This window comes from Ixodes scapularis, unplaced genomic scaffold, assembly GCF_016920785.2.
Source record: "Ixodes scapularis isolate PalLabHiFi unplaced genomic scaffold, ASM1692078v2 PGA_scaffold10__122_contigs__length_95168666, whole genome shotgun sequence".
NCBI classification, from domain to species: Eukaryota; Metazoa; Arthropoda; class Arachnida; order Ixodida; family Ixodidae; genus Ixodes; species Ixodes scapularis.
The window spans coordinates 21,160,248-21,178,366 of NW_024609836.1; the positions used below are offsets into that span (position 1 = coordinate 21,160,248).

Here is an 18,119-nt window from a genome sequence, read left to right on the forward strand (position 1 = left end):
CAACGTTCTCGAAGAAGGAAAGGAGAAAATATTTAAAAAGGAAAGGGAATTTACTATACTAAATATAGAAGTTTAAAAAGCGCCAGCGTCACGACGAGGTATCAGTACTAATCTAGTTATCTCTGATGCAAAGAATTCAACCTTCATCATTGTCAGTGATAATGAAGCTGCAGAAATATTGTTGACAGTCTCAAAGAGAAATGTACTATAAATTTAAGTTTAAAAAGCACTAGCGTGACAACAAGGTATCAGTAATCTAGTCGTCTCTAGTGTTAGGGATTCAACATCTGTCTTTGTCAGTGATAATGAAGGTAAAGAAGTGTTTGCTGTTGGACAGTCCCCATGGCAAATGATTCAATGATTTCTCTCCCAAACCTGTTGTTGTGCCTGGCTGAGTATTCTAGTGTCGGAGAAATAAAGAACGACGATTGGGTGAAAAGACTCATTTGAAACCTTTGATGCTTCCGAGTTGTGTTCTTTGAGTCTATGGTTGACGCAACTCCCACTTTGTGCAATGCACTGGCTGCCACAGCTTCTTCACTTGGCATTGTTTCTTAGCGCCTCTTCATCTCGCAACACACCACCTGATAGGAGAGCTGACACGGGAGCTGAGAAGCTTTGCGCGCACGCAAGGAAATTGTTGGTCAGGAGTATGATTTTCGCGGAGGGCTCTATGCATGCACATTTTTTACTCCATAGATTCTTTCCGAACTTGCTCTTGGCAACTAAGAGATGCTGCCTTGATGGCGCTCAAAAGTGCGGCTGGCCACTATGTTTTCTCAAGACACTGCCGTAATGTGGTATGCGAGCACCACCACCGCTGGTCCCGATTCGCTATCGTGGACCAGGAGCTTAGTTGACACTCCAAATTGGTACACTACGGATAGAGTAAATGACACCTACGTCGCCCGCAAGACAGGCGACCAAAATCGAGGGCGCAGGTCAAGTTCGTGGCTAAACATTACGTGGAAACACCGTCGCACGAAACGGTGACTTTGTTTTTGCAGCTTCGTTCTTACATGGGCGATTAAGTAGGTTGTCGCATTTTTGTTGGCGACGCTGTCTACATTGGCAATTGAGTAGCTTCTGCATCTTTCTTGGCGACGCGGTTTACATTGACGATTGAGTTGCTTGTCACGCCATCGCTGCCGATGTTGGCACGATAGCATCCCTTGCCGCTTCTCGGCAGCAGCAGTATAGAGACTGTTTGCTTCAGCGGCAGTGGCAGTCTTCGACACAACATTTTCTCCTCTTGTAGACCTTTCGGCAAAGTTGAAGGCAAATACTGTTAACTTTACTTTCGCGGCCTCAATATTTTGCATATTTTACGAAGTGTGGGTTTTGGGAATGTTTGGTGGGCACAATATTTTGCGATTGGGAGGGCTACGCTTAGTATCCTTTACTAAGGGGTAATTTCTGTACATCGCGTTGCCTTTCTAGTTAGCATCAACCTTTGTAATCCTTCGCGGCGTGGTTTAATCGAAGCGTGAGAGTCCGACTGGTCCAGTCCCAAGCACCGTTAAACTGCGCTGAAGAATTTTGTTTTGTGTTCTTTGGAGTTCGTTTTTCTTTTCTCGTGATTTTCGAGTCCCACACTATGGGTGCAGTCCGTCCATAGGGCTTTGTTGTGTGCGCAGCGGCCCCTGGACGTACGCCATGCGCATCCACGACCTGGAGCTCAGGGTAGACTGTGTGCTGGGAAACCACCTCAAGTGGCCCGACCTGCATGCCAGTCAGACGCTCGAGAGTCTCCTGTCCCAGTGCCTCTACCTCGGCAACTCCACACTCCACGCCAAAGTGGCAGCCGAGCTGCACAGGCTTCGCCTCTACAAACAGGTAGTTTCTTCACCCAATTAGGAACGCTTTCTTTTTCCCAAAAGATATATCATCCCGAGAGATGCCCCACCCTTGAAAGATAATTCTTTTTTGCCATAATTTGCTATTTTTTTTTTTTCAAAAACACCTAAAGATAGCCCACTTTTAATAATTGCAGGACCCTGGCCAGTGCCGACCTTGGCAGAAATGGTGTTACGTAGCTGCAACAGGAGATAATCATACACTGCTGACTGGGAAGGGCAGTCGTCTTTGGCCGTCGCCCCTCCCTGTAATCACAAGCTTTGTGATTCACAAAATCTAAAACTAGCATTTTTTCAACTTTTTTTGATCGCACAGCGAAAGTTTGTTCACTTTTTATTTTCGCCGCTTTGCTTTCGATTTTAGGTGGTCTATCTTTCGGGATATTACGGTAGTCTTGTTTTGTTTCCAGAAAAATAGGAATGTTCAGGTGTTTTTCTTTATATCTAGCTTGTACAGGTCCTTGCTAGCTGTTTGGGTTGCATCGATTGAATATGTTAAGGGCAAAGGGTTGTCTTCGTTCTGGACAGTCTGCTTCAGTCATATTCCAGCAGTCTTGGATTGCACTACCGCTAGGGCAGCCAACACGCTGTGGGATGGTCACGGGTGGTGGTAACCGAAGGGTTATGCGGCGGTCTCTAATCGGCAGACGCCAAGCCTACTTACTCCCACACCCCGCAGCTTTCTCTCGAGAACGCCGCTACGGGCGGGTCCGAACGTCAGCCGCACAACTGATCGCTTCTCTAAAATGGAGGAGCACGTACCACAATAGGACTGGGTCCAACGGTGTTTATCGGAACACCAATAGACACACTGTCCCCAAAACCCCCGCGCCGACAAGGTCAGATGAAGTGCTCACCCTGTCGACACCGTCCCGAGAGCGCAGTCCAGAGCGGGCAAAGGAGGTCCTTCGCGACACGTCCAATCTCTATCGCATCCGCGGGAGGAGTCCCCCACGTTCCCGAAGTCGGGAACGCGCGTCGACCTCCTCCCCCCACGGGCATCGTCCTCACCCAAAACAACTAGGTTCCCGGATGAGCGGGGGGACGGAAAAAGGTCCCCCCGGGAGAGAGTGAGGAGGAGAGCCCTCCAAGCCAGGCGGCTCTCCTACGCTTCACGAACAGGTTGGAACTCGAGGCAACCAGGTCGCGCGTCCCGAACCACGGCTGTTATACCGGCCGTCGGGGAAGGGCGACCAATGGTCACCACAACGTGAACCGACAACCTCGTGCGTATCGCTTGCTCGGAGCGTTGAATTTTGAAACTGCTGAGAGCCGCGGCAAACTGAAATACGGTGTGGATATAATGTTTATAGCTTGCCCAAGACATAAAGAATAGAGCATTTAAACGGTAACTTTTAAATGTGTAATGGTCGCTATATGGCAACGACCGTCGAGGGTTGTCTCATCACCTTACTTTGATTCTTGGCAGACGTCTTGGTATGGGCTATTGGCCCTGGCTTTTGCAGGTTTTATTTTATCAAAAGGTAAACCGGGTGTGTTCATCAAGATTAGTTTTATGGATCAAGCAACAAATTCTGGGCAATGTAAGTCCTATCAGTCGCACACATGGCATCAGAAAGTTCAGAAAGTGTCATTTTAAGATTGTTGAATACAGAGTTCTGTAATAACAGGAAAGCATAATAAAAGAAATGTCTCCCGAACAAAAATTTTTTACTTGCCCTAAAAAAAGTGACACTATAAGATAAAGGATTGTTTTTATCGCTTGATCGTACATGGCACAATACAAAAAAAATTTATATCCGAGTTGTGAGTGGCAGGGAGCAAACCCCATGGGAGTGGGCGCGTTTCTACTCTGGCGTGGCACTCGAAGGGTTAATCTTTCTCCGACTACAGATGTCCTCGAGTGCATTTTCCTTCTTCGTGTTTGCCGCAGATTGCAGAGGGACTCCGAGAGTCTGGAGAGACAGTGCCCCTGGGAGCATCGTGGAAGGAAGTGGCCAAGCACTCTGTCTCTGATCCCACCCTAGTCCTGGAGAAGCTGAGTGCAGCTTCACTGTACAACGCTGCTCCACGTTGGGCAGAGCTGCACGTCGTTCCCGACAACTGCCGTTTGGTTGGTGTTTTTCTTTGTTTTTGTCTGTTTTCTGATTTACCGAAGAATTCCACTTGCACTTTAAACGGGGTTAATCTAGGCACGGATGCTTGTCCGCTCAAATCGGGTGCTGAACATATAATTTTCAAAATTGCCAAGCTTAGCAAACTTGCAAATTTGCCAAGCTTGGCAAACTTTCAGGAAGAAAAGTTGTTTTGTTTGTATTCGGTCAAGGTGACAAGGTTCAAAGATAGGAGAGGAGAAAGATGTCACGGAGGCCGTCATTGGCCTGCTAACTGTTTAGAAATTACATTTCCGGAAAGAGGTGTTCTCGGGGCTTTTCCTTCCCCCTCTTCGTTTTCTTTTTTTTTTTTTGTTCTATTTAACCACGTTTTGGAAAATAAAATTTCAGCTGTGTTTCGGACTTATGAGTGTTTGTGTCGTTACCTGCAGTCTCGGAGGGTTTTTGAATCATGATTCAGGTTTAGCGATACTTTTTCCATAGACAAAACGAGTTCTTATTTTCTTTCTTTTGACTTCGCAGATTTCATGTATTCATACTCTCAATCGAGCACCTCGCTAGTAAATTCCAGCACGATAAGTTAAGAAACCCAGTTGTGCGGTCAGTTTTGATGCAAGTTCAATCCCTTCTCCCATGCTGTACATGGCCACGTGACATCAATTTCCTATAAATTTGGTGGGAAAATTTATCTTCATGACCTCTTAGAATTCAGTTGATAGAACACACTGTGCGTTAAGTGTTTGTATTCTTGGATGAATTGCAGGTAGTGGCTGAACTCAAGGCACTTGATCTGCTCACTCAGTCGCCCCCCGCATCAGAAGCAGCCTTCCGGGTAAATGCTCTTTATTGTCTCGTTTCTAGTTTTGCGTCTGCTGAATGGCTGTCTCTTTTGGTCGTCCAGCTAACGGAGGGGTTTGACAAGGAACGGGAGTCGTTCCCGCTCTGGCAGAGAGTCTTGGAGCGTCTGCCTCATGGACAGGGACAGATCCTGCTCTTGGACCACCTCCTCGGATGCTACAAGGACTGCCTCATGGACTCTGAGCTCCTCTCTTACCAGCAGTTGGCTATTGGGCTCCGGGTAGGTTGAGCCTAACTTTGGGCGTGCAACCCTCGAGTGATTCTTTCCTCGGATCTCGAGACGGCCATTGTGCACTGCCTTTTTTTGGTCCAGGTCACCCACACTCTAGTCATTGGTAAAGGCCTACTGTCGGTAGTCTCGCTATGAACAAGAATAAACCAAACAAACGAAAGGTTTTAGCCTTTTTTTTAAATTGTTTTTCGAAGGCAGGAAGCTAATGTAGTGACCAAAGCTATTATTTACGTATTTACATAATATTTACCTTCATTTGCAACATTTATGATGATAAAATTAATTTATTGAATGTGTCGTTCATGTGCCTACCGGGATTGTTGATTGCATGCCTCGCTCGTTTGTTCGGGCATCTCGTTTACTCCGGCCTCTTGCTCGCTATCTTTCATGTATGTTCTGCAGGCAATCATTCCTCTCCTCTCTTCTGGATGAGAACAAGCATAATTTTTCGTCACGCTCTAAGTACAACGTGTCCCAAGAACAAACATGTAGTCATAAACTCTGAGACAGGGAGAAATAAAATAATGGACCGATCTCCCTGTCTCGGGGTTTAGATTATGTTTCCTAACTACATCACTTGCATACTGTTGTTCCTTGAAATTTAGTGTTTTTCCACCGCAAACTTAAAGTATATGCATGACCAAATGCTGGGTTTCCCGTCCAAATATAAGTGGTCCAAACAAGGTGGCAAAATTTTAGAATGTTATCATTCTCAAAACAATTTGAGCAATTTTTGAAAAATTTAAGAGCAAAATGGTGGCCTGTAGAGCCAACAAATGCGTGGGACTCAGCGGCCAAAACTATCTTAACGGGTTTCAATTTCCTCAATAAAATTAAAAAAAATTGGTTTTTAACTTTTAAATAAAATAATGGTTTGTTCTGAAAAACAATTGCTTCTAACTTTCGAATAAAACAATGGTTTGTTCTGAAACTTTGGCGTTCGGACCACTTACGCTACATTTTGGTGGAGAGTGAGCATTAGCAATGCGTAATTTATTTGTGCGATTAAAAAAATTTTTTTTATTGAGGGCAGTTTATATAACGGCGGTAGAAGCCATGGGTTCAAGATGGTTGCTTTTACCTGCTCGCTTCCCCCGGGTGGTGCAAGGTAGCGTTGAGATGGCTTACTCGACCGACGAAGTCCTGAGTTTCTTTAGAAAATGGTCGGAAAGGATTTTGGTGGGGTTGTGTAGCAAGCAGTTGTCTCGGATTGGTTGGCAGCGGTCGAGCATGAACGGCAGGAGCAAAGATTGCTCGTCCAAGACGGGAAGGAGTTCCTTCTTTCTTGGCAACTAGGGTTCAATTTCACAAAGGGAAAGGCAGAGCCCCTTATGTAGTAACAAGCAGCAAGCACAAACAAGGTTTCACAGTTCTTTGCATTCAGTCGGTTCAGATGTCGAGTCGTTCGATTAATTTTCTCGTAGCCCCGTACGATCGAATGTGCTGGTCCTTAAAGCTGCCTTTCTTTTGCTTCAGAAAACAAAAATTTCAAACTTGGTAGGGTTACGCACTGATGCCTACCACAGAATGATTGTTCGTCCTTCTAATGGCTGATTATATTTTTCTTAAAACGTAAATACACGGCCCACCTCCTGCAATGTGCGCGATATTCAACTGAACACACTTCACCTACCTTATTCTTAGACAGAAGCGTACCATATTTACAAGATTGTAAGTAGACTCCCCCACAATGCACCAACCCCCCAAAAAAAAAGAAAGAATTTTTTTTTTTTAATGCTGCAGTTTTACGGTGAACATGTGAGAACGGCAGGGTGTTTCTTTCAAAAGCCCAGCCTCCAACGCACGCTTGATGCCTTTTGGCTGAGCATGCACGCACGAGGTGCATGCGATGCCTAAGCTTTATCGAAGCTGGAAGCTCACGCTGGAGGTGGGACAACTGAGGCTGCTCCCTTCTCACTCTGCGACTAGAGACTGACTAGTCCGCACTGGTGGTGTCGTTCCCTTTGTGATCACTGCTACGTTCTCAAAGCACGTCACTGGCGTCGTCCAACGAAATCTCGCTCTTCGCAAATGACAGCATCAGCTGCATCTTCTGTGCTTGCCGGGGATCATGTCATAGGTGGGGACTGATTGCACGCTTCTGGTACGTACGTTACAAGCCTGTCCTCTAACTCCGGAAGGCATCCCGATTTATCCAGACTTTGGTTTGTGGAAGCCTCTTCGTTTGCCATCGCAGTTATTATCTCTAAGTGGCTTAACATAGCCGTAAATAGTGCCTTGTTTTCGGTCACGCCTGCGCGCCTTGTTTCAAATTACACCTCAGTTTGCGTTCGGCAACTTTCTATTACTTTGAAAGTCGTTGCCTTTTTTTCTAGCATTATGATAGAATACTTTCTGCGCTTCTTAGCAACACATCGCGGCAGTGGAAGAACAGATGGGGCAAGGACTTTCAAGCCAGCGTAGTCCAGAAAAATGATTCACCGAGACGAGATCGAAATGAGAAGCGCAAGTCCACGACTGCAATGGCAAATTAACAAAGCAAAATGGTGAAAACATTGATGATGATAATGACACACAGCTAGAGAATAAAAACATTCAGCCTTTCCACTCTCGTAAAGAAGGAAGACCAGCGGAGCTGTACTATATATACTGTGTGCTTGTTCTTCGTCGTCATCTGTTTTTCACGCTGTTTCCTACGATGAATTCCCACCAACGCGCCCAACTATTCATTCTTCTATGATAGCTGGAAAGTTTGGCGCCATCTACGAGCGACGGTGGAAACCATACTGGTTGTGTGCTTGCCGCCGTTGCTTATAGATGGCGGTAGCTGTCCAGGTAGGTTTGTGTCGACATACACGGATACAATCCTGGGGAACCTAGCCCTTAACAGCTCCGCTGTAAAAAGCTGTACAGCGTCGCCTAGCGGTAGGACTTAGCAGTACCCAAGGAGCACTGCCAAACCAAGCCAATCCATGTGCAGCCAACATAGAATCCAAAATGGCTGCTCCTCAGTGATCGCTCTTGACTATTTTGACCGAAATATTGAACTTTAGACTTCAAGCTGTCCTAAACATTGGTTGTGAATATGCACTATTTCTGGGGAGGTCAAGGTTCCTCTTTAGGTCCGAAATATTAAACAAGTCCGAATTATCGGCGTCCAAATATTTAGTCGGCGACTGTAGTTGTTTGTTGCTTCTGGATGAAGATGTGCCATAAACGAGCGCCGAAAAACTAAACGACACGGATCACGCGTGTCAATACTGCCACGCACCGAGCAAGCGCCTGCGTGGCCGAATGTTTACTGTGCTTGGCTTTCGCGCGAAGGCTCCAGGCTTGATTCCTAAAAGTGAACGCTCTTTTTATTTATTCTTTTAATTTCGGAATTCAATTCAATTCTTTCAACTTCGGAATTAAAAACAGCGCGGAAAGACGAGGACCAGACAAAGAAGTGACACGGACGTAGCGCTGTTTTTAATTCCGAAGTAGGTACCAACTCGCCCAAGCCTCAACTTTAGTTTTGGTGATCTGTCGATAAAAAATTAAATGAATTGATTAAAAAATGAGCAGTCCTATGTTAATCCACAGCACAGTGACACCAATAGCTGCAACACGTCGCGTTAACCCGCCATGGTGACTTGATGGAGTCCCAGTTGACTTTGAGAGCACACACCTGTGACCAACGGCAAGATGCGTTGCCGCCAGCACGTCTTTGAGCATCTGGCAACTGGTGGGACGTGAGCATGCGGTGGCACCGAGACGTCTGCCACTTTGCGTCACACTCTCGTCAAGCTTCAGCACATTTTCAGCTTGGGGTGGAGATCCACAAACGAGCACGTAATGCGTGCTTTCTCGGTGGTAATTCAATGTGGCTGAGCCCTTTTAATCTCAAGTTCCTACAATTAACTCCGAATAAATGTGGAATTAAGAATGACGAATTTTCTGTCGCGACATCGCAGCAACTGTGGCCATCTAGTGGGCACTGCACGAGACTCATACGCACATCTTTGTACCGCAGCAACGAGGTGAAGAGGACTGTCAAAGCTATGGTGCCTTCGTGTGCACTTTGCTTAGGGGGATGACATCTGACCAGTTTGTTCCAAACTCTTTCGTTTTTCTTTGTTCCGGAGCGCGTGGAAGCGCGTCTGCTGGCACGAGCCCTTGGCATTCACAGTGCCACGGTGGCACTTTGTTACCGGCTATTTGTTTGTATTTTTTCCGAAAGCGCGTGGCGTCGGTGTGGGGTACTACAAAGAATGCATCACCCGGAACAGAAGGGCATTTAACAGCCTAGTCAAAGCCTATTCAGTTGGTGCAAGCTCCCCAAATCGGTCAATTCAGTCGGTGCCGCCGCTAGGTAGTGCAAGTTGCCGCCCGATTCGAAGGCTTCAGACGTATCCGTGCATGCATCTATCCCCCTCATTCCCAATCTCGTTGTTCCCAATGCGTGTAAGCTTGTCTTCGTGGCCTAGTCATTAGCATGTTTAAATCGCAACTGAAGGGTTGTAAGTCTGAATCCCGCCTCCGCCTAAAATTCTTGACACATTATTGCACTTTATAAAGTGAAATCATTTGAGACATGCGGCGACTTTTAATTCGCATTACATATCATGTTTTCATCACTTTCATTCCACGCGTGACGTCACATCTCACGTGAGCGGTGTAGGTTGTTTGAAATTCCCGCGCGAGATCACATGGCTGTGACGTTATGACCTTATCCACATGAGCTCCTAATGCTATCGCGTTAAAAAAGAGCATCTTTGACCTTCCAAGATATTCGGTGTTCGCTGACCTCGCAATCCCCAGATGAGGGGCTGCTCATGTTATCGGTCTAATTCTTTTTTTTTGTCCGATCAAACTTGCCGTAGATACCACAGAAACACCCACTTTGTTCAAGTGCCCATTGCTAACATTTTCCAAACTTGAAAATTTTGCAACGTTAAGTGCCCGATTTGACCAGGGCCAGTGTATATGTCTTGATTAACCAGGCTTTCAGTGAAAGTGGGGCAGGCTCCCCCCTTATTTTATGGTGCTTCTTTCTAATCAAAGCGGAGCTTTCCCTCTTTTGTTATCTCTATCGTTTCCCTTTGCACGAATGTACCTTGGCACAGTGGAAATCACGAAGAATATACGTAAACGGTTTTATTTTGGTTTTAGTATGTCACAATGTCCTCTGACCAAACGGTCTACAGTCGCGACATTCGAAGAGGAACTGGGTTTTCCCCGTTGGGGTATACAGTAAACTCTCAATTGAGCGAACCTCAAGGGACCCAAGGAAATAGTTCACTTAACTGAAAGTTCACTAAACTGAATATATTCACTACTGTCGAGACCGCTTATAACGAAGTCGGTTATAACAAAATAGCGGCTAGAGCGAAACAATTCCTATTTTCCATTCCCTTTTGCACTTCGTTAATCCTAGTCGTTTATAACGAAATGGAGTATATAGCGAAGTGATTTCCGGTTACTGTTGAGTTCGTTATAACCAGGCTCGACAGTAGAACATGGAACAGCATAAGGCACTGCACACCTCGAGTTAAAAGTGTGAAATGCAATTTATGGAGCCATGTGCATTGATACATACAAAGTGCATAACAGTTAGAGGGGCAGTGCAATGATTTTAATGTTGAAATAATTGGCAGTTTACATTTTTTATATTGTTTATGCGAGCCCAAGTGACCAAAAACACGTCACCTTTCCCCGAAAAACTGCTATTCTGCTGGGTAATAGCAAAGCAAAAAACAAATTATTTGCTGATCTGGAGCCGCCTGTCGGGGTTACGGGAACTAAAATGACACCGTCTCTGGGGGATGCGCGAAAGTCAACAAAACCTGTCCCCCTCCGCTGCTACTCTCGCTGTCAGCCCCATGGCGAACCGTTCTTTGTGTCGATCGCTCGCCGCAACCTTCGACGAGGCTAATCCTTTAAAACTCGACAATCGCGGAGGAAGCGGCTGGTTTTTGAAGAGAGGTCCCAAGGGGAAACCACGTGAACACCCAGAGTACTTTAATCGAAAGTCGACGTGGAGAGTTGAGAGGCACTTTGACCTTTGATTTGATGCATTTTTTTTAAATAAGAGCTAGCGTTCGCAAGAAAATACAGTTTTCTGCTTTTCGTTCCATAGGTGACGCAGATTAATTTCTGCAGTTAATTGGCCAAAGTCTGAAAATTGTTGCACGGCCCCTTTAAGTTGCTGCCTTTCTCATTTTGAAAATAAATTTAATTTTCATTTGCAGTAATGCTCTTAAAAGTGCATGAAGTAACAAAACTCTCTAGAGAGTCTATGTTTTTTTGCACTTCCTCTGGCACAGCTGGTTGCTGTGACGAAGACATACCACAACAGCATCGTCCAGGCTCTAAATATCCTGTGCAGAGCAGTTTCCCGTTGGGAGTGAACGCAGTTTCTCGTTCAAGCTTCGACTTTTGCTTCACTATCGTTGACAACGTCGATGGCGGAACCGCATAGTCCTTCACAACGTCCACTTGCCTTTGACCGTTGTCCAGACGCCGAAGGATTTTGAGTTTGTCTGATAGAGACAACTGCTCCTGTATCGTCATACTCATTATGAAAGTGGGCGCAGAAGCTGCCATCCTGCTGTTGTTACCCAAAATTAAGATGGCCAAACGGAACGGATGACAAGGAAAAAACAGACGCACCACATAGTTTGTTTTCGTCTACTGCACCGCCGCTGTGAATACTAGTGATGATACGCCGCCGCTGCAGAGGCGGCGGCGGCGGCGGTGGTGGCGGGGCGGCAGGCATCGGCTACGCCAGCACTGCAGAGCACAAAACTTCGTTGAACCGATGGCAAAAATAATCCTGGGTCTACCAATCAAGTTCATTGAACTGAAATATTCGCTGTTCCGAAATTCGTTAATTCGTTTAACTGGAACATTTTTGCCTAAAATGCATAGGAAAACCGCCGGGGATTTTTTTAAAAGTTTGTTATTCGGAAATATTCGTTAAGCTGACGTTTGCTCAAGTGAGAGTATCCTGTATTTGTAAGGGTGGGCGATCACTCTGTGTTTCTTTTGGGTGTCCAAAAAGCAGGGTGGGCGATGACCCAAGGACTGGCGATGCCTCAAGATATTGCGGCACTGTTCTCGGGGTTCACTCTACTGACTCTTTAAAGTGTCTTCTGTCTTTCGTAGATGTTCACCTGTGTCGAGACAGCCAAGCAGCAGGACTACGTGCCTCTAGTCAACCACCCGTCGCTGCTACTGGAACAACAGCTTATGAATGCAGAGGTATGCTCTTTCTGTTTTTGTCTAGGATCGATTTATATCTCGCAATATCATCCTGAGACACCGCAGTACTTCCCAAACTCTGCTACCTTGCGACCCACGAGAAATATAAAATGAATTTTTTCATGGCCAAAGCAAATTTATGTCCGGTTTTTTGACAGACATTTTTAACCCCGATTCGTCCCAAGTTCAAAAAGGTGTCTATGACTGTTCTGTAGTTAGTGTTTAATCCTCTACTAGTATTACTATTGCGGATGTTCTTGTCTCTCTCGTATGCATTTCAAGTTGAGTTTTTTGCCACATTGTATTCATATTTTTACTAAGAAGTGTGCCAATTAGGTGGGAAGCTGTTATTGGGTGGCACTCAAAACAAAAGCTAGTATAGTAGAAATGCAAAGTTGGTTGCGGATGTGGGGATTCCTGTGGTCTCCCTTCCCCGATGGCTGTGGTAGCGGCCGCGGGTCGGAATGTTCGGCCTCCTTCGCTGTGAACTCCAACCTGTCAGTGAAGCGGAGGGTCCCCTGTCTTGTAGGACCCTCCCCTAACTCCCTACCGGGGAGACCACGTTCCGTTCCCCTGCTCGGATGTGGCTCGTGACCTACAGGCGAGGAGGTTTTGCCTCGTCTTTTCCCGCTTTCGGGAATGGGAATCGTTCGTGGCCGCAAAAGAGATGGGAAATGTTATGGGCAACTTTCCTGCCCTGTGGCTCTCCTGAACCCCGCGTCTGTTTGGTAAGGACCTTTTCTTGCCGGCACGGGGGGCATTTTGGATGAGGACATAGTAGTTCATTAAGACACTTTTAATAAAAGCTCTTGGACTCTGTCCTTACTCTGGTACGTGTGGCTTCTTTCTCCGCTATATTCGAGAGTGAGACAAGGTAGCAATCATTGGCACCGATTGAAGTATTTTTCGAACTGACCCATGGTAATGTGGCCCTAAACGTCGTCTACATTGCCGCGGAGATGTGGGGACCGAGGCAACTATGTTTGACGTCTCCTTTGAGATCGCCGCCACCTTTGGGTTAACCCTATGGTTCCTTTGTCGGTACCTCTGTCAGTAGCTAGCAAATCCCACACAGTATATGAACTGCATTACAGAGATTTTGATTAGATTTTAAACAGAGCCTGTGGTGATCCCCAGTCCTCCGCTGTTGCATCTCATTCTCTTTGTCGGCTTGCAAAATGCCTCCGTTAGAAGTATGCATTTTCTCGGCAACCCTCCTCCTTTGTTTTAAAAAAAGGGAAAGGGCTCCCTTCTTTGTGGGAGGTGTTCAGCATGAGTTTTGGGCACATGAATCTTAGTGCTGTATTTACGGTAAATGTTGGCGAGGGTGCTCCGGAGGGGAAGTATTCGTGAATGCACGAGTGCACTCACCCTGGGGCCCATCTGGCGCAGGTGGACGCGGTCGGCCGGTCCCTGGAGGCCGTTTCCCCCTTCCTGGACCGGGAGCAATCTCCGTTCCGAAGGGAGGCGGCCAACGCTCTGCTTGAGACGTACGCTTCCAAGGCCCTCGAACTGCTACTCCTGCCGTCGCCTTCCTGTGAGGGACCAACTGTGCCGCTCCCAAAGTTTCCAGAAAATGTTGCCCTTGAGGCCTAAAACACATTTCTCACAAAATACCTTTTTTTTTTTTTTTTTTAAAGAACTCACTTCTAAGTTTTATGTCATCTCCTGTACCTCAGTCCCCAGCTCAATAGGGATGGTCAGGCTGCTACTTTTTTCATCAGAAGCTGACACCTTGTGAAACGGTTTGTTTGGGCCTGGATGCTTGGTTTGTGCAGCTGAGCCAGACATGGCATCCCAGCCGGCTGCAAGCAACTCTTCGGTCGGAAGCAGCGACGGAGCCTTTGTCATGCCTCCCAAGCCTCCTCCAGAGTCGGAGTGGACTCCAGATACTGAGGTGGCGTGCTGCATGGTCTGCCGCATTGAGCACTTCAGCATGGTAAGTCCACCGCAGCTCCAGCTCACTTTTATATGAAACCCACTTGTAACGAGCCAGGAATAACGAAATATCGGATGCTTTGAACGCTCGTGTTGCTATGTAATGTAATTCTAGACCGCTTGCAACAAGTTACAGTTGAAACTTGATTTTGTGAAACTTGATTTGATGAAATTCTCGATTTAAAGTGCAACTCCGCTCACTTCTGAAAATTCCGGGATAATGAGTGATTTCACATTAAAAAGCACTAATTAAAGGCACTACATTATTTTCTTTGCGAAAATGGTAGTGCTACGTCATTTGCACCAAATTGCACCATGAATGAAAGTCCGCAACATCTTGTACCAGAGTTCCAGTTTTGCTAAGAATTGTGCTAGACCTGCTCCAAGATAGGCAAAGCAAAAAATAAATATATGTATAAACACACACACACACAGAGACAGAGTTGAACTTGGAGATATCGTAAAATAGTTTGATATATCAATAATTTGATATACATAAATATGTTAAATTAAGCTTGAGTTGAAATTTCTCTTCGTCTCTGCTAATACCAAGGGTCGCGACAAAGGGGAGCTTACCAAATAGAGCATCCAAGAGCTGCTTAATACAGTAGAGCGTTACGCAGTTGGCGGAGACCGCAAACACCGCCTCGGTTACACCCGAACCTGGCCGCTTACACCTGAACCTGGCCGGGACCTCCACACAGTATAAGTGTCAAAACACAAAAATAACTAAACAAAAAATGAAAGAAAAACGGAAAAGCGAGAGACATAAAAAAATCCTCTTGATCCATGGAAAAAAGTTAAGCAAGCAACAAAAATTTTTTAGATCGCAGCTCTTAAAGGGGCCCTGCAATCATATTTAAGCGTCTACCTTTTATGCAGTTTCCACGTCTCTTCGGGTTCGGGCAAGCCAGCGGGCACGGAAAGAGTAGCTATATATCAGTGCGCCATATTTTAACCGGACGACACGAAAACCTCCTCCACCGACGAGAGCGACCCACAATACCGAAAGCGCGCAAAATGTGACGTCTTTGGTCCTGGGCTTACTACTGGTCAGAGCCACTAAAAACTTCTTTTTGGTCGAAATACAAAATATAAGTGGTGCGAACCGTTTCAATTATTTATAAAAGTAGTTTTTGTTCACTATTATAGATGAAAAAAAGAAAGAAATGCAGTTTATAAAGTACGGAAACAAGAAATGACCTGTCAACATACCCGCTGCCAAGCGGCGGAAAAGGCGGCGCATACTAGAAAAGAGTAGTGGGATAAGGCGCCGACACGGAAAAATCCCGGATGTACGCGGTGGCGCTGCAGTCGTATGGACAGGAGGATCCTACCGGCTCCGAGCGTTCCGAAGGCCTTCCGCGAAAGGCTTTGTCTTAGGGTTTGGGCGTTTCGCGGTATGGCAGCGCGAAGTGGGCTCCCATTCTGAACTGATCTTTACCCCGTGTTTGCGGTCGTTTGTGGCCAATAAAGTGTCATGCCGAATTAGTGTTTAATCGCGCAGAAAACGCAATGAAAGCTGCTTTGGCTGCCCGCTGCATACAGCCTATCCAGAACGTGCTTTAGTGGCGCCCTCTGACGCCGTCGACACGGAGTGCGGCGGCCGTGAGCGCTCGATGAGCTCACTATTCCTCCTCTAGTTCACGGCCACTCAAGCCAGGACCTACGACGTCATGAAGGAGGTTATTTTTTGCTTGTTTTTGTAATTCTAAATTGCCTATAACTTTTAAAATGAAGCGAATTTCGCGGAAAGAAAAATTTCACTAATTTACTACGTTCAGTGCGCTCAGGTTCGGTGCAAATTAAAAAACAGTAAAAAGTCCTTGCAGGGCCCCTTTAAGCTCCTGTTACCGTCTTGAGCGGTGTCGCCGTCACCGCCGGCATTATCGCGCGTTGCATTATGGGAAGTTTCCCATAATGACGCATTATGGGAAGTTTCCCATAATGACGTCACGTGGGTTACCCTCGTGAGGGTTACGAGGGTTATTCTCACGAGGGTTATTCTCACGAGGGTTATGAGGGTTACCCTCACAAAGGTTACTCTCACGAGGGTTACGAGGGTTACTCTCACGAGGGTTACGAGGGTTACTCTCTTGAGGGTTACAAGGGTTATCCTTACGAGGATCACAAGGGTTAGCCTTACAAAAGTCACGAGCGTTACTCTCACGAGGGTTGCGAGGGTTAGTTACCCTCAAAAAGGTTACCCTCACAAGGGTGAAGAGGGTCATGAGAGTTACGCTCACGTCAACTTCCTGAGGTCACGTGGCCCCTCCCTGAGGTCACGTGACCTCAGGGAGTCACCTACCCCTCAGTACTCATCCATCCTCCTCAAGAGCTGCGCTCTAATCTGGCGTTACAGGGAGTTGTAAATGACTTTCATTTTTTAATAGGGTGTCAAATTAAAACATTAAGAAGAACCTGATATATAAGAAATATAGTTGATTAACCTAGAAGTTTTGGCTAGTAGGTATGCAGGCATAATTAAAAACAAAACAGCGCAAAGAGAAGGACAAAGTAAAAGTTAACCGACAGGACAAAGTGCTGTAAAATTAAAACATTGAAAAGAGCCCGATATATAAGAAATATTGTTGATTAAACTAGAAGTTTGGGCTAGTTGGTATGCAGGCGTAATTAAAAACAAAACAGCGCAAAGATGAGGACAAAGTAAAAGGTAACCGACAGGACTCAGCGCTATCTCCCGCCATAGAAGCGTTGCTTGAAAACACGGTCTACTAAAACCGTCTATTGTCAGAGCCCAAGATATAACAAAATCGTTCAGCCTTTCCACTCTTGTGAAGAAGGAAGACCAGCGGAGCTGTACTCGATACACTGTGTGCTTCTTTGTCGTCGTCTGTTTTTTGCACTGTTTCCTACGATAAATTCCCACCAACGCGCCCAACTATCCATTCTTCTATTATAGCTGGAAAGGTTGCCGCCATCTATCAGTGACGGCGATAACCAGATTGACTGTCTGGTTGCCGCCGTCGTTCATAGATGGCGGTAGCTGTCCAGAGCTTTGTGTACTTTTGTGTCGACATTTGTTTGGTACCGGACACGAAACTGGGGAAACTAGCCCTTAACAGCTCCGCTGTAGAAAAAAGGTGTTCAACCTCAAAGAAAACGCGAAAATCATTCGTGCTTGGTTTGAAAAGAACACTTCTTGTATCTCTGGTGGGGACCTGAATGCGACCCCCAGCTGGCTCGCTCAGGAACATGGATCATCAGAACCTCAATTCTAGGGTTGTGCAAATATTCAAAATTTCGAATAGTAGTTCCGAATAATACACTATTCGATATTCGCTTCGAGAAGAACTGCACTATTCGCGTTTTTCGAAGTGTTGATTGCGGCGGGTTGGCCACGTTGAGTGCGCTTCTTGCCAAGCACCGGTGCGCTGCAAAGAAGCAATACCCGCGGAAGCGAGCTCCGCGGGTGTTGCTTCTCCGCAGTGCACCGGTTTTTAGTAAGAAGTGCACTCAACAAAGTAACACGCCGCGATAAACACTTAGAAAAGTATGAACATCGTAATAGCGTGCTTGGAAGTAAAGCATACATTCAAAGCGAAATGGTGCACCTGTGTTGACTGCAAGTGAAAATAAATTAAAACTTTGTGAATGTGTACATCTACATTGCAGTAAAAGGTTTAAAATTAAACTGTTATGCAAGAGTATACTATGTTAGCCAGGGATGCCCTTACAACCTGCGTTCATGATCCACAATTCATTCTTTTTTAACTCGAGATTAAAGAAAGAATATTTTATATGGCAAGATTTGTAAATTAACACTATCGGGTATAGTTGGCCATCTCTACATGATTCATTTTATGTCAAATCTGTCGTTTACTTGCCATCCGAGGACACCAGACCTTCTGAAGTCACAGTTCATAAATACAGATAGATGAAACTTAGCTTATAAATGAACAAGTAGAACAACCTTCACAAGTTTAGCTGAGT

General features: G+C 45.9%; 1 protein-coding gene across 1 annotated transcript in view; it reads left to right on the forward strand.

Annotated features, from left to right (window-relative positions):
- Nucleotides 1-18,119, forward strand: part of LOC8042925 (zinc finger FYVE domain-containing protein 26) — a 207,899-nt gene that overhangs the window by 130,121 nt on the left and 59,659 nt on the right. Inside the window, exons 25-31 of the mRNA XM_029966725.4 lie at nt 1,638-1,836; nt 3,751-3,930; nt 4,695-4,763; nt 4,833-5,009; nt 12,132-12,227; nt 13,620-13,764; nt 14,006-14,166. Coding sequence (XP_029822585.3) covers nt 1,638-1,836; nt 3,751-3,930; nt 4,695-4,763; nt 4,833-5,009; nt 12,132-12,227; nt 13,620-13,764; nt 14,006-14,166 — 1,027 coding nt within the window. The remainder of the gene's footprint in view (nt 1-1,637; nt 1,837-3,750; nt 3,931-4,694; nt 4,764-4,832; nt 5,010-12,131; nt 12,228-13,619; nt 13,765-14,005; nt 14,167-18,119) is intronic.